The 17,160-nt window shown below is 37.6% G+C and overlaps 1 protein-coding gene across 2 annotated transcripts in view; it reads left to right on the top strand.

Moving 5' to 3' along the window:
- Positions 1 to 17,160, top strand: part of AK8 (adenylate kinase 8) — a 70,697-nt gene that overhangs the window by 16,876 nt on the left and 36,661 nt on the right. For both annotated transcript variants that reach the window (XM_075772284.1, XM_075772285.1), the window contains 5 exons: positions 3,720 to 3,801; positions 5,429 to 5,500; positions 6,352 to 6,552; positions 9,340 to 9,471; positions 12,331 to 12,420. In XM_075772284.1, coding sequence (XP_075628399.1) covers positions 3,720 to 3,801; positions 5,429 to 5,500; positions 6,352 to 6,552; positions 9,340 to 9,471; positions 12,331 to 12,420 — 577 coding nt within the window. The remainder of the gene's footprint in view (positions 1 to 3,719; positions 3,802 to 5,428; positions 5,501 to 6,351; positions 6,553 to 9,339; positions 9,472 to 12,330; positions 12,421 to 17,160) is intronic.

Below are 17,160 nucleotides of genomic sequence, written 5' to 3'. Positions count from 1 at the left end.
GTGTTGTTCTAATACAAATGTAGTTAGGACTGCGAGGGATCAGACGGGTAGGTCTCCCAGCATACGCAGCAAACTTATTGCAAGCATTATGTTAGAACCTGGGACTTGTGAAGCTGATACGAAGACTTTTCATCTTACAGGGTTAGTGCATGTTGGCTACGGCCCCTCTGACTGCTGGTGTTGTGGAGGGAATTTATAGAACCGGGGAGGGCTAGCGAAGAGGTTGCTACATGGTGAATTTGCGAGAGCGCGCTGAGCAGCCTTACTCGTGTCTTAGGACCATTTAGAAACTAAGCTTAGGCCAGTAATTCACAAGAGTAGTGGTAGAATTACTTTTGATTGGTACGAAATAGTTCAGAAGGGTGGCGGCTATCCTTGAAAGGGAAGTGGAGCAACGGCTATTGGTTCTTTCTTACCTTGGGAGATAAAGATCATCATGTTGTCTCCGGGAAATTCCATGCAAGGATAGTGATGTTACATAGATTTATCTGGGGAGAGAATCTGCCTATTCACCGTCTTTTTTGTTTTCCAAGAAGAATGTGGCTTTTTTTTTTAGTAGCTTTGCAGTTTACTCAGCCTACAGAAATAACATGGGGAATAAAAGGTTTCTTTCTAATGGGAAATTTGGTGAAGCTGGAGCTTCTTTCATCATCCGTGCTGCTAATGTTGATGGACTGCAGGAGCTGGGTTGGCAATACTTCTACTGCACTCCTCAGTCTGCTGTTTTCTGAAAATGTCAGAAATTTTAGATTCGTACTGGCAACGCTATTACCAAAATTAATTTTTTTTGCATTATTGTCTTTCCTCTTTCTACAGATGGGAGTGAAAGGCATGTAATACTTTTTCAAAAATACTGAATGATGATGTGGAAAAACTGTTGCGATGTGCCATTTTCCTAAAGGCAGCAGTGTTCATGACCTTTGATCTTTATGCTTGTGGCTGAGATTTCTTTCAGATGTGCCACGTAATTCAGCATGATTTCTCTGTGCTATCCCTTTTCTGTATTTTAAGGCAGTGTCAATTTTGGATTCTGTAATTAAAAAATAATTGAGACTGTGCAGGTCAAATAACAAGAGAGAACTGAATGCCCAAGTCATTATTATTGAGGTGAAAAGTGTGACTGTGTAGGCTGGGTATTACAGCTGAGAGTAGTGCCAGCAGAGGAATGAGCTTTACATTTGGGAATGACCTTGAGCATTTCCTTTTCTCCAGATTCCTTAAATCTGGAAAGCGATGGCTTTGAAAGTACTTCCTTGTTGCTGACTTTCAGCATGGCATGGGTCTCCAAGGAGCACTTCACCTGGCGTTAAGGCAGCAGCAGAGTGCTGTGTTCACGGCAGTCTTCATGTGGGGAAGGATTGAGGTTTCCAGCTGAAGGAGAGGGAACAGTGACCACAGAGTAAAGGCACCGTGGAATTCCTCACTTTTAGCCTTTGTTCCACCCTTGATGTGATAAGGTGCAATCCATGCATGGATGTAAGGTTACTGCTATCAAGAACAAAAAATAGATGGCTTCTTAAAGAAACAAATTTACTATGTGAAGTTACTAATTACACTTTAATGATAGTCAGGAGGGCAAAAAATACCAGTGTTTGCATAAAGCATGATAGGCATATTTTAAGTCAGGTCTTGCTCTGCTGTGTTTTGCTTCCTCTTGCTTCGTTCCCAAGCCACACTCCCTTTTTTTTTCTTTTTTTTTCTCTTTTTTTTCTTTTTTTTTTTTTTTTATCTGTGACATCTGCTTGGAGCTTGTCCCTCCTGTGATACCATACTACTTGCAGCTGTTCAGACCTCCAGCTCTGAGCTGTGCATGGGGTGCCCTGAGCATACGGCCTTTTTGATGTGTGATAAAACAGAACCAAGCCACTGGGGGTATGGAGAGGGAATGCAGCAGAATATCAATAAACCTGTTCTGAACAAAGCTGCAGCTCTGTGGTGGAATAGACATTTCACTGAAGTGTCAAGTAGATGGATAATGTATTCTAATTAGGGACTGACTGATACCCTGGAACTCAGAGACCTTTGGAAATAAGATCCAAAATGCTAACTATTTTTGTAGTGTCTGTTTATTTTGCATTTGTTTAATGCCTTAAAATGTGTTTGTTGCAGGAAGCTCTTTATTGTGCTATGCTTTCTTCCACTGCAAAAACTTTTAGCTATAAAATTGTTTATTGCTTGCTTTAAGGACCTTTGAAATTTGTATATAAACCTATGGAAGTTTGCTATGCATTGTTGAAAACAATATTCGGTGCTTACTGCCTGTTGCTCGGTATGTGATTTTGAGCAATAAGCTGTAGTGAGATCAGAAGCAATGGTTTTGTGGGGTGGGTTTTCTTTGTTTTGTTTTAGTTTCCAAAAGTGTTGCACTTGGAGAAAATGAGCCAGATTTGTAGTTTGTGTGAATTGGCATAGATTTATTGGCTTCAGACCTCTGATGCCATTTCTCCCCAGAAGAGGATCTGGGCCTATATACATGTTGTACAAGCACAATATATTCAGAACTAGTGCTGAAGTTCCTAGCACGCCACTAAAACTATTGTGCAGCCTTGCCTCCTGCAAGTCCCAAGGGGTAAATTGATTTCTCAGCACCTGTGTGACCTTAGACAGCGGTTCATTCTAATTCGATAGAGCAAACACTGGGAGTGGCAAAAATGGCTTGCAGTTACTTGAGTCTCTTATTTTCTACAGATATCAGCAGCATGACATGTTCCTGAAACCAGGCTAATTAAGGAATTTTAAATAGTCTACTCTATTTTCTTGTATAATTGGAATGTCCCAATTTCCTCCTACAGAAGTCATGGAGATATGTTTCCCTGAAATACTTCTAAAACCTTTGGACCCCATACTGACAGAGCTTCAAATTTATGTGAGGGATGATAGTGATTGCTAGCTAATGCAGTATTAAAATATCTTCTTTATTTCAGTACCAAGATGGTTTCCAGATTTATTGTAGTATCACAAAGTTATTCCGAGGTATAGGATACAGTGACAAGGACACGTGTGGTTAAGCAACTAACAGATAAATTAGAGAAAGTTTAGAAGATTCAGACTTGAGACCGGGAAGTGGATTAGATTTCAAATACTGCATCACACAGAAACTGAGTGAGGGTGCACCTCTCCTACGGTATTTCACAGATCTGTAAATGTTTTTTTAAAGATGCCCAATCCAACACTTAGCTGGCTATAACAAGGACTTAAGGGAGCAAAAGGCTTTTTTTCCTTTTTTCTTTCTTGTGCTCTGTTGCTTCATTAGCTTTGGGAATGCTGGTTCCATTACTGTGAGTTTTCCTGTATAATTTAAGAAAATAATGAAAGCGTGCATATTTTCCTCAATGTTCTTGGCATTAAATCTGTCTTTAGATTTGTTTAGCTGCTTTTTTTTTTTATACACAGTGTGGGCTGGTATCCTTTTGAATATTTCAAAACTGTAGAAATTGGTTTGGGTTGTTTTTATTCAAGATAGAAGTTGTTTGGTTTTTTTTAAGATTGAAGCATTAAAAAAAATCATTGCTACAATACATAAGTTCCCATTTCTTTGTGGCAGTGGTATTAGTGCATGCCATTTCACAAAAATATCAGTGCTCCATGTTTGCTCTCTTCTCACAAGCATCCATGACAAATATTGTGCTGTTGTAACTTTTGTGTAAATAGCACCGATATTTAGTGCTAATTTTTCTGTTTTCCTGGATCAATAACCGTTTCATGTTTTTGTTCAATAGGGATGGATTTTGGAAGGCTTCCCTGAAAATCAGGAACAGGCATGGATGCTGCAGTCATCTGGCATCATTCCTAGGCATATTGGTAAGCAGTACAAGGTTTCTGTGTGATTGCATCCAGTAGGAAAGACTAGAAGTGTTTCTCCCCCAAAATCCTCAGTAAATTCAGCACCGATACTGAAGACACCAGAGTCACCAGACAGCAGAATATTTCAGTATAGTTCAGATTCACTCGAAAACTTGAGGTAACCTGGGAGATTTCGAACCCTGTCTTTCACACAGGACCCCTTTTCTTCTTACACATTAGAGTTCTGCAAAATTCAAGACCACTCCAGCAAGTGTCTCTGAGCACCTATATTTAGCTTTGTTTCTGTTCTAGGTGTGAGTCTAAATTTTCTCTGACTTCAATCTCTAGAAATCAGCCTTTATCCTCAGACCAAAACAATTTCTCATGTACTAAATACAAATTCATCCTTCTGTTGAATTAGAGAATGCAAACTTAGCAAACTTTACTCCACCAAATGAAGCGGAAACATCATGATTTTAAGCTTGACCTTTCAGACTATGGGTGGATTCTGACTTGATTTGAGAGCAACATTTATCTACTGGCAAAGTGCTGATAGACAAGACCTTGACAGCTGCCCTTGCCATCTAGAAGAAGCCAGTTGTCCCGAATTAACATAGTTAGAGAACCTACATAGAATGTAAGATATTATTATTATGATTGTGTGGAATACAGTGTAAAATGATAAATGTAGAGCGTGCCAGTGGGTAGTGAACTTGCCAGAATGTTAGGAAACTTGATGAATTGTCACTTTGGATTTGATTTGGATGAAATTTGACTGTTAATGAAGAATTCAGAATCACTGCTATAAAGTTAGGCAAAAATGTTTAATGTCTAGTACTTGCATGTATTTTTAATATAGCTAATAACATCTGAAGTTGAGTTTTGCTCACAATTATATCTGTGCAACCAAGACCTGAATGAGAATCTTAAAACTCAGTCTGTCTAGTTAATCAAAAGAAGATTGAGAGGAGATGAGATTTAGAGTGTATGAGTACCTTACTAGGGAGAAAATTGTCTGAAAGAGCTATTTGATACAGAGAAGAAAGTAATAAGAACTTGTTTGAAACCTGTAATCAAATGTACTGAAAATAGTAATTAAATTACAGTGTTTAACTGTGAGGATGATTAGCCAAAAGCAACCAAGGGAACTGACAGATTCTCCATCTTTTGATGCTTTCTAATCAAGTTTGAACAGTTTTCTGTGAGGTTATCAAAAAATAAATTTCACTGGTATCTCTACTAAAGTACCTGCATGAAAAGTAATTGGGTTTGATATAGAAGAGAATCAGTCTCAAGTGATCTGTGAGTACTTCTGCCCTAGGCTCCAGATACAATGTAAGTCACAGAGAACCTTGTTATTTGGTGCGGGGACTGAGACAGCTCCTACTCAGGGGTATAGAGCTGTTACTAATGTATATTTTATCCCACTATACTGTTTAGGACATAGAGCAAAATTATGATTGAAAGTGAAGTATTTGCAGGTAGAATACTGGGAAAGGAGAATGAGACAAATGTGCTTGAACTACATTAATCCATCTTTAATACTAGGATACATCTAAACAGTAATAGGGAATAAAGCAAGTAATTAACAAGGGCTACACTGTTTTCTTCTTTTCTTTTCTTTTTTTCTTTCTTTTGTACCTAGTTGTGCTTTATGCTCCAGACACTGTGCTGATTGAGAGGAACAGTGGGAAAAGGCTTGATCCTTTCACAGAAGGTGCAGTATGTGTTTATTCCTAATCTCCACTAGAAACGGGAGTATTGCGTGGTCCCAGAAACATTGCAATGCCAGTGGAATTAAAATTTAAATGGTATCCCTTTAAGAACTAGTGGGAATTTATAATTATAAATTTAAACTGTTTGGAAGAAGTCTTTGTTGACATTGTGTTCTTTTCTGTGCCAATAAAATATGGGAATATGTAAAGCTCAGTATTGAGCCTGCAAACAATTAAACTATGGCAGTACAGAATATTTGAAGGTTTAGATCTGTCCGTATGAGCTTATCTTTTGCTATGCATCTTTGCTACATCCTGTTGTAGTTTTTCTTTCCTGAGGTGCAGTTATGGTTTTAGGTATCTTCCATTAAATGACTGTGAGATAGACTTCACTCTATATTGTCTATTGAATATTATATCAATCATCCATCACGAAATAAAATCCTGACATTGCTCAGTAAAAAATCATGTTGGATGTTTTTGGAGTGGCATTAGCACGGATGTTCTTAACTAAAGAAATGGCTTTTATTTGCTATAAAGGAGATTTGCTTATCAAAGGTCTTGCTTAAGGTTCAGCCTAAGAATTTGGAGAGCTATCCCCAGTTCCTGGTTCTCCCTTGTCACGCTGTCCTGGCTACGTAGGTGAGCCGTTACCTTGGCCACTTCCTACCTGTGCATCCGCAGAGTAATAGTCAGCTGTCGGTACAAGTAGAGAGGGAAGTGCACGGGTTATCGCTTGTGCCACCAATGTAAAGCTTTAACAAAGAGCTTGATTTTGTTTAGGAAACCTTTTAGAGCTGAGCAAGACCTATTAGGTCATCCTCTTAGTTCCTGATCAGTGTCTAACTTCTAGAGGTGTACCATACGACCTTTGACTGGCCCAGTGATCCGCAAGTACAGCAACGTTTGGTGAAACCAGAAGATCTGTCTGAACAGGAGATGTCAAAGAAACTGCTGGAATATCACAGAAACTTCCCTGGGATTTTCCAGATCTACCAAAAAGTTTTGAAATTGATCAATGCAGACCAGCCTTCCGTGGATGTCTTATCACAGGGTAAATATGTTCCTTTATGGCAAATCTGATAGTTGATAAACTCCTGCTTGAAAGGTAGTTCCTAGCCATTAGAGACAGTTTGCAGGATTAGGGTTAGTCAACACAGATGGCTCCCAGCTGAGTTGTGTTCTCTCTAGTGCAACGTTTGGGCTGTTACTGGTAATTATTTTGCAGGACTAGTGTAAGTGCAGGTAACTGGGAAGTCTTAGTTCCACGGTCCTGCCAAGGAACAGCTGACTCAGTAGAGCAAATGTCACGGTTATTTCTGCAAGAGTCTCTTCTAAAAGGCTGCGTTGTGGCTCAATTGTTAATCTCCCAAAGGGCTAGTACCTTCCACAAGTCTGATAATAAGATGTAGGAGTACTTCAAAGCCAGTAACATTTCGTTATTTAAAAGCTGTTTGTGCTGGTAGCTTTTCTGTTCAACAACTCGTTTGCCTTTGCTTGACTGTAATGCAATCTGACTTTTAATGTTGATACTTCAAGAAGAGAATAAGGAAACTGCCAGAAAGACCAATTGATAATGTACTTTGTAGCTGTCAGTCTGTAGATGATCTGTTATATCCCAGTAATTTTGCATCTCAAAAAGGTCTTTTTTTAATAACAAGTGCTGCACTTTTAAGATAAACAAGTAGGAAGTTTATATTCTGAATTTACACATTAATTACCTCTAAATTACTTAATTAAATTTAAAAGTTCATATCATCATTCATAAAGAATTCATGCCTTGAATTGTAAATAAAAATGTGAGTGCCTGAATATTAATTATTATTAATTAATAATGTAGTGAGATAAATTGAAAACTGGAATGGAAAAATCCTCTCTAGATCTTTTTTCTGCAGTGCATCAAGCAGTCAGATTATTTTTTTTTTTAAAGAATAATTAGATGTGGAGACTGTCTAGGGGATCATTACTCCTAATTAACTTGGTTATTTACTGCAAATTAAGCATCATTTGTAAGCAGGGTGCTTTGCCTGTAATGTTTGTGCTTTTCAATACACTGGGTTATGGAAAATGTTCAGAATAACTAGAGCACTCCTTGGGTAGCTGATACTTGGGTTTTAGTAAGTTATGCAGCAAACACACTATTTCCTGTTATGATTTTCCAGATTTTGTGTTAAGTATTTTTATTGCTACAGATAGAGTTGAAAAAGAAAGAGGAGATGTCCTATCAGTCTTAGTATTATTATGGACTGTTTCATACAATTATAAAATTTTGTAAACTTTTAAATTACTGCTACCATATGCTAGGATAGGTGCCATCAAATTCAGTTGTACAGTGTACTATCCCAGTACAGCTTGTGGCACTGGAGAAAGAGATGTTTGTGGTCCCATGTGGTTGCAGTTTGAGTTAGTTTCTCAATACTTTAGGTCCACTATCTAGAAATAGCAGGGATGAAGTTTGCTGGAGATGCTTCTTTATTATGAAATTATTTTATAATGATGCCAAAATGTCTAGCAGAAGGTCCTCAAAAAATTATTAGTTAGTATACAGCAATGTGTTAACAATGGTAGTTAAAATAGTGACCCTTACAATGTTCTCCATCAATCCTTTTGTGTTTTGTTTTAATATGGGCTTGTGATTCATACAAATATTAACGTCTAAGCCTATTTGTTAGACTAAAATATCATTTTATTACAAGGACTCTTTTTAGTCCAGAGAGTCTTTTACTTGAACTGAAGATGACTGGGCTAACACTGAATTGTATCCATTGCAATTACAGGGGAGATCAAAGCCTGTGTAGGTGTGCCCATGCTGCTTTAATCATGGGTAAACATGGTAGTCAGGATACGGTGGCATTTGAATCTGTGATCCCTGGAAAGCTTGCGTAGCTTATGCTGAAGCAGAGCTGCTCTCTTCACTAGTAGCTAGCTGTAGAAGGGGCACAGGGAGTGAAAGTGTTTGGCTGTGTCTAAACAGGATCCTAATTTGTCCTCACTGCCAAGCCGTGTTGTCGTCTAGCTTCTTGGTCATCTATCAGGTTCTCTTCTGGGACTGTAACAAAGTTCAGATCTCTCCAGTGCAGCAATGTTGGTGATGCTTCACATGTCTTGTGGTCTTTCCAAAGCTCTTATAATCTGTAGATTGACCTGAATGTAGTATTTCCTACGCAATACAAAATGTAGAGGAATGATGTCCAGCAAACAGAGTGGAATTGGACAGAGAAGCTCAAGTATGCTTTGCATGTTATGCAAAAATAATGGACAAAAGAATAAAATCATACTGAGTCATGTGTTCTCAATGCCGTATTTTGTCATTGCATCCTATGCTACGAGTCTATAATGTTGTAATTAGGAGTCTGTTAATCACACACACAGCTGGATAAATGTCATATTAATTTAACATCCTGAGGTTTTACGCTTAAATATTTGTTCAGAAACTGCAAAAGTATTACATGTAATTATATCCCTCTATAATTTGCATGGTAAAATTGTACTTATCAAGCAAAAATTACTTCTGCTAAAAACAACATGGTAAAAGAGTAATTATTAATTAAATCTGCTCTTTAAAATAGTTTGACATCTACTGATGAAAGAAAGTATAGGAGTGTAATGATAATAAGATTTCTCTCAGTATAAGTTGCTGACAGGACAGTTTCATCAGAGTCCTGATTTTGGTTGGAGTATTTAGATGTTCCAGTGATAAAATAAATGATGATCAACATGACAACCTTTTTTTTTTTTTTTTTTTCTTAAAAGAGAGAAGTTAATCAATGTTTATATTCTTTTTTTTTTAAAAAAAAATAAGGATATAAACTGTATTTCTTACCTTTCTCTCATGTTCTAGTTCTTACCTATGTCCAAACACGGCACCGATCAGCCGCCCCCTTTACACCGCGGATTCTCTTTTGTGGACCCCCAGGCAGTGGGAAGAGCCTGCAGGCAGCACTAATAGCTCAGAAATACGGTGTCATCAACAGTAAGTTCTCAGTAAATATGCACTTTTCTCAATTCCCCCTTTCTCTCTTTTTGATCATTTATCTTTTCCTGATTTTCTTACTTGCTCATAAAATTTCTCTGTTGGTCCATTGCTATGGATGTCAAATTTTGAGGGAAGTGAAAAGTATTTCAGTGAAGAAATATAAACCAATAGAGCATATATTCTGTGACAAACCAGCTCTAACGGGTTTTTTTAGTCATCATGTTTTATACCCTTTACATCGGTATTTTTCCATGGGTTAGATTCCTGTGGTGCTCTGAATTCTTCTGTGGATCGGTGGATCAGGAGTGATGTCTGCAGTTTCAGCTGTCTGACCAAAGTTGGGGCACTGTTAGAATAGAATTTACTCTGAACTTTAATGAAAACTGAGGTTCTATGCATCTGAAGTAATCTATTAGAAAAGGAAGCAATTATTTTAAAATGCATTCTCTTTGCTTTGTAAAAAGGAGACCCAGAATATTCTATATGAGGCTTGTGCGTGGTTAGCATGCTCATGTTAGTAAGTCCTGTAATATGAACGCGCGGCTGGGCGATGGGATCAATGCGATGTGTGTCCATGTTCTATAATGCCTTCTAATAGTGGAGTAGCCATAAATTACTTTAAACGAATGTCTGATATCCGTAAAATTTGCTGATTAGTCATATCCTCTTCTGTTAAGTAAAAGGCAAGTTTGTTTCATTAGTATTCTCTCAATGTATACCAACTGAAAAAAACAGAATTAAGTAGGTAGTGATTTTTTTATCTTGGGGAGATTCTTTAATTAGTGGAACTCACTCTGTCCGTAGTGATGTGCCAGTTTCCTCACGTCTTCCCTGAACTCCTGGTGAAGTCATAAGATTTAATTGAACCTGGATTTGGCTTTACATGTGAATAATAACTTCAGGATCTGATCGGTATTGTTTTCAATCATAGATTTAGTAGATCTGCTCAGAAAAGAAATAAATGTTTTCAAGTTCAAACTTGAACCTTCAGGAAAAGCCATATGCTTTCTATATAATGGTTCTAACAAAGGCACAGAACCAGCTGTGAAACTGTCTGCCTCTCAGTTTGGGCTTCTAGGTTTAGTATTTTTGTATTTTAAAACTTTATTTTAGTGTTTAAAAAGCCATGAATATGACTAACTTGATACCAGTGAACTTGCAATATAGATTTTTTAAATACTTTAAATTTACCTTTTTCAATACTGATAAGTACAAATAAAATTGATATAATGTTTATGCTACCGGTTATTTTAATATTGCTGTGGTTTATAATGTCATATTAAAAATAAATACTTGTAGATTTATTCAAAGCTGTATTTTTAATGATTATGTAATTGGCTTAATGAAAAATAAAACATGTTTGAATGTGTTAAAAATTAACTTTTTCTCATGTTTCCAAATATTTTTTTTGAACTTTATTTCTAAAACTGCAAGTTTGATAGTGTTTTCATCTAGGTCAAAATTTGCATTTTTTAAAAAGTGACTACTTTGAGAAGAGAAAGTTGCAGCTCTTTTTACTAAATACCATTACCACTGCTTTACCCATATGTTAAATTTTATTTTAAGTATACTGTAAACCAAATATTAGAAGAATTAAGTATTTAAAACAGAGTTGGAAGACCATCATTTTTCACAATAGTATTCAGTGTATACTTAATTTCCAATTAGGCCATTGGGATTGAAGCACAGGCTTAAAAATTTAATCCTATGTTTAAATAATCTCATGAACTGGATTGAATTTAGGTCTATACATATCTGTTGTCTTATGTTGGAGTCAATGCACTGAGTTTCTGTTAGGTTTTTACACCATTTATTGTGAATATGAATTTGCTTCTCCGGGACAAGTAGCGACTGTTAAAATTTGCGTTCATCCCTTGTCACTTAAACATTAAACTTCATCATCTTTGTCCTAGAAATGTTCCTGTGGAGTATTCTTACTCTTGCTTGCCAAACCGTGCGTTTAACAGCGATAAAGCAGATGAAAGGGCTTGCTTCTTTTTCCGTTAAAGTCAGTGCAGATGTTGGTGCGATTGATTTCCGAAAACGGGGAATCAGCTTAGGATTATTAATTGAAAGGTCATGCAATAATGTACAGAGTGACCGTTACTAATAGTGACCAAAACTGAGTTGAAACTAGGACTCGTTGTGAGATTGTGTAACCTCTCCATGCCTCAGTTCCCTCCCTGCAAAACGAGGGCCGGGACTGTTGTATCTCACCGGCGTGGGGCAGTGAGAGTCAGTAACGTTGGTCAGAAAGTGCCATCCACGCCCAAAGGAGCCGGATTTCCTATACAGCTGTCCTGACTAAAACTTTCACTCTGCATCTCCTGGTGTTCTGTGTATTTGAAGTCAATGATAATATTGCATTAGCACAGATTTTTAAATATAATTCTTACATGATCATTAAATGATCCAGGGAGTCACTTTCTTGAACTGCATGTTATCCTGCATCTCCAACAGTGCAGTTCAGCTGCTGTTCAGCAGGTGTAACTTTATTCAGTAATTATAAGTTTATAAAAAGTGAAAACTGCTAGCAATCCCTTGAGTTATTATTTCAGAAACATATTTGATTAATATCTTTCTCTCTATCTCTCTTTTTAATGTGTTCTTTGCCAAATGTATTCTTTTTTATTCAGTATTCTCCCCTGCTCAGTCTCTTTGCTTTTTTTGCTCTGCTTGGCCAAAAAAAAAAAAAAAAAAAAAAAAAAATTCTAACAACAAACCCAAAAACCCTACAACTTTTATTTTATTCAGTGACCTTATTCCAGTATGCAACTTCTGGGGTTTTTTTCTTTTCTTTGTTGCTTCCTTTTTAAAATTTAACCTCGTGTCTTTTTTGTTCTTCCTTCCTGTTAGTTTGCTGTGGGCAACTGCTAAAGGAAGCTGTTGCAGACAAGACAAAACTTGGAGAACTCGTTAAGCCTTATATTGACAACGGATACCCAGGTAGGGCATGTTGTTGTCTCATTACACTGTAGTTACAAATTTGTGGTGGAAAAATAAATTGTGAATGAATTTTTCTTGGTCAGATTCTAATCTGAGTTACATCAGAGTAATCTGGAAGTCGATTAATTCCATTCTTTACGTGTGATTTGTAGCACTGAGTAACAGAAGTTAGATTTCTAAGCTCCTCAATGTCTTCAAAGCAGATAGTTCACTGTTCCAGTGAAATTGAGATTTCTTGTACATATTCCAAAATTTTATTTCCATGTTTTTATCTCTAAATCAAAATCAGAATTCTGATACAGATGTGTAATTTTAAAATGTTTAAGCTGTTAAAGCACAGAATCGTGTTCCATTCTTATTTCAAGTGGGCTATCATCAAGACTCTCTGTTTATAGCTGTATTTTGACTTGTAGAATGCTACTGTAGATTACTTTCAGGCAAATGCTTTTAACTTAAAAATAAAGTTTCTTTGCACTTCATTTCTCTCAGCATTTTTTGTTGTAGGAGAGGACTACCACAAAGAATATCTAAGCATACTTTGCTTTTGGAAGGCTCTGCGGTGATTTCAGATAAATCATAAATACTGTAACTCCTTAGGGCAGCAGCTTAAACTTACATATTTGTTAGTTGTCTTGCACAAGTATAGCTCTCTGTATGTGATGGGTATTAACCGTCTGTACTTCTAAAGGATAAGTTGTATTTCAGTAGGGTGGAAGAATGTTTATTTTGCCAAAATACAACGGCCTGCAAGAGGAACTTTCAATCCTGTTTCTCGCAACAGGCCGTGTGGTTACCAATGCTACAAATGTAAGGAGACAGTCTTGCTGAAGGGTGGGAAATCTCGTTTAAGCTTCAGTATTAATGGCATTTTGAGCAAACCCCCCCTGAGCAAAGAGAAATCTTCATGGTCTCTTATTTTAGGCAAGGAAAGCCTTTTGGTGAGGTGGAATGCTTGAGAGTCCCCTTTTTTTTTGCACAACAGCTTCATCCTGAGACTGAATTACACACATCTGAAACATGAGCCTATAAAATTATCTGACGTTCCCTTGATACCACACCAAGAGATTCGGTACTTTTCTAAGTGTTTAAAAAAGACCTTTGGCAGCCTGCAGCTGTGGGTATTCTATCCCTCTATCAGTCACTTTACCAAGTCACAAGGTAATACATTTTAACTCTGAACTTCATCTCTAGTGAACGGATTGTGATTATTCTTAACGCAGTAGCTTGGCTGGTTCAATGCATTTGTCTTCTGTGGCTGCCACTGTATTGCTGAACTAGAAGGTTAGGTGGGAACCGCAGGAATGGAAAGCAGGAATCTCTACAGCCTGAAAGAGAGAAGCTGGGTCCTCTGTAACGTAGGCCCAGGGATCTGGGAGAGGATTTTCTGATTTAGAGATGCCGCTGGTCAGAATGGCCATTCGACTCCAAGGCAAGAGATCGTAGTGTATATTAATGGCAATTTATCCTAGGCCGTTATGGATGGGAATAACTTCTGCGTGTGTGTGGTCTGATTGACCTGAATGTGGCTACTTGTGTATGTAGTTTAACTCACATGTGGAGATTGTTTTAAGCTCTGGACCCGTGGTTTTTTCATGGTATCCATTAATTTCAGAATCTTATGTGTATACTGTAATTTCACTTTCTTCTCATCTCTGCAGAGTGGAGGACAGCCGCTGTGAATACCTCCCTCTCTAAACTTCAGTGAGGGCTGAGGTGGGAGTTTGGATGATCTATTTATTCAAAGATAAGTCCTTTAAGAGCTGTCTTTACTAAAATGCTCTTTGTGTATTTTATAAACTTCATCTTAACCATTAAAGTTCCTTAAAGGAGATACTGAAACCGTTCCCAGTAGAGTAAAATAATTGCAGAGATTCTAATTTTTAGCCAGTCCTAAAAATATGCACGTCCTTAGTCCAAGGGAGTTGCTTTCATTTCAGGAAAATGAAATTGAAGTTGTAATTCCTTTCTTCGCCTAGATCAGAAATTATTTCAGATTTAGATCAATTTTTTTAATAGAGCATGCAAGGATAAAGCTGTACAATGCTTCTGAATGTTAATGGGAGTAATAACTATATTTCTGTGCATTGTGCTAAAAAATTCTCACTTAGTTTTTGCTTATATGCACATATATTTTATTTGGTGGAACATACTACAAAATTAAGGGCTGAATAAAAATAAATATTATATAGCAATACCAGAAATAAGAAGTTCTGTCATTTTGCTAATCCTCCTCTCCCAGGGATAACAAAGAATGAATTTACATTAGTAAACACTAACAAGAATTCATTACTGCCCTCACAAGAGGCTTGGAGAAAATGAAAGAACATAGTGCAGTGAGGAGGAAAGATGGGCAAAGAATCCTTACTGTCTTGCTACAGAGTTACAACCAGGTTAAGAGAGGAAAGATTCTTGTGCTATTACTAACTACATTCAGCTTCAAGTAAATCACATTTGAATAGAGTTAGTTTAGTCAATAGCAGAGACTGTTATAAGTGGAAAAGCAATTAGAACGTCAACGTTTTCATTGCATTTCTAGTTATGTACCACGTAAGCGTAGTTGTTCCTTTGGGCAAGGAATCATGCAAGTGATATGATCACAGAATGCCCTGGAACCAAACGCAGACCATGAGAAACGTTGTGCTCTAATCATCGCTAGTCAAAATGAAACTAGTGCCATAAAATCTTGAGGCGCGCCTCATAGCGTTGAAATGCTTGCCCTGGGGACTGATCTTAGTGTGGTTTCCCTTCTTGTGGACACAATCGATTGCATACAATTAGTCATTTAACATACGCCAACAGGGTATGCTGTGGTGTCAAAAACCAGCTCATTCAGAGCTGACTCATTACTGAGTTATGGAGGCTGTCCACTGTCCATTCTGTTCGAGTTCTGGTTGACTAACTCAGATTGCTTCTGGGTTTTAGCCTTCACAGACATTCTCTGTGTTGATTTTTCCTGTACTGCTGCTTCATGTATACAATGTGTATATCAAGAACAGCCCAAGCAATTCTATTATTCACCCCAGAAGGCAACTGGGTGCATTCCCATTTTCTAATATTTTCTAGTGTTCGCTGTCTCATAAAGACTTTATCTCATGCTTTATCATACTCCTCAGAGTATGTTATAAAAAAGTTATTTTGCTTAATGAAGGTGGCATAGATATTTTGGAGCCCATTAATTTTTTAATTCCCAGGACATTCTAATCTACAGTTGGTGCCCACTAGATATTAAAAAATGCGCTTTCAGTGAAAAGTTCAGCAACCTGACTGCTTTCTGACTGTCATAAACATAGAGTTGTTCTTTGGACAGCCAGTCTGAAATGCACAGACTTTTCCTTTAGGATGTTGTGGTTTTCACTGAATACTGGGCAATTATTGCTAACTATACTCCAGGCAGAAAATTGCCAGCACTGGAGTCTAATACCAGTCTTCTGGTCACCAACTGCAGTTAGTTTAAATCTTGGTCAATAATGCTAAATTTAGCACACATCGTTTGCTTGGGCAGTCTAGGAAGACTTCTGTTTGGAGTAAGAGGTGAGCGTCGAGGCCAGAACCCTTCCATGGGCAGCAAGACAACTCACATAAATTAATTCATTCAGTTTGATTCCTTCTGAAATGTTGTGAAGAGACTGTTCCATAGACTAGTCCTCCCCTTCTAGTAATTCCGACTATGGACAAACGATGCATATGTAGATAGGCTGTTCGTAGACCCCACAGGCTTGGTGAAGACCTTTACGTGGAATTTGTGTCCCCAGGTTGCTGTAATTCTGAGGAGGGCTAGACTGCTTTCTGGACCTGCCTCATTGAAACGTGGGCATGCATTAATTTAAAGTTCCATCTGCACGATCTGTGTTCACCATTTTAAAGGCGTCTATCAGAATTTGATACTCTGGGAGGAAAAAAAAATGCAGAAAGCACATCTGCTTTTTCGCCCTTAAATGTTCCTGGTGTTTGCCCCTTGAGATGTTTGCATTTTTTTTAATGAAAATAGAAGCAGCAGCATTTTGGGGCATCATAAAAATAGGAAAGGTCATCAGTTAGTTGAAAAGAAATTTGCATGCCAGTCTGTCTGTTCAATTCTCTGTGTTTTCATGGTGAAATAGGATGGAGTGATCACTACTAATTAATATACCTGTTTGCAAGGCTGCAATAAATGGAGCCAAGAAAAGTGAGATGACAAGAAAACAGTGTGAAGAGCCGGGGGGGGGGGGGGGGGCGGGGGGAACCCACTCCAAAACCAGTAAGATTCTGCTTTTCAGCTGGGAGAACTGCTATTAGTTTGGGTAATTGTTTTTTCCACCAAAATGAAGATTCAGGTGGTAAAGAGAGCTGATTCATGGAAGACAGGTAACATTGCACTGTTTGCAGCCTCTTAGAGTTGAACACACACAATCTGTGTTGGTTTTTCCCCTCCTTTCTTCTATTTTTTAAGTAGTAATATCTGAAGCAGTCCCCAATGGCAGTCTGCATGTGGGGGGTAAAATCTGGAATTCCCTAATTTCTCCTGTTTTCTAATAAAAACTATTACTGTACAAATGTAGATCCCCCCCCTTATTTTAAATTGGAATGGTTTTAAAGGGGTGCTTTTTGGTGTAGCCTCTGAAAGTTGGGGTCCCCTGGTGATTGTGATCACAGTCTCACTGAAAGCACTTGGGTTTGGTTTGGGGGTTTTTTTTGACATCAAATTAATATTCTCATCACTAAGTGTGAAGTAAAGATTTGACAATAGAGCAGCTTCCTCTT

The sequence above is a fragment of the Balearica regulorum genome, chromosome 20 (genome assembly GCF_011004875.1).
Source record: "Balearica regulorum gibbericeps isolate bBalReg1 chromosome 20, bBalReg1.pri, whole genome shotgun sequence".
In the NCBI taxonomy this organism is placed as follows: Eukaryota; Metazoa; Chordata; class Aves; order Gruiformes; family Gruidae; genus Balearica; species Balearica regulorum.
This window is presented reverse-complemented; position numbering and strand designations above follow the sequence as displayed.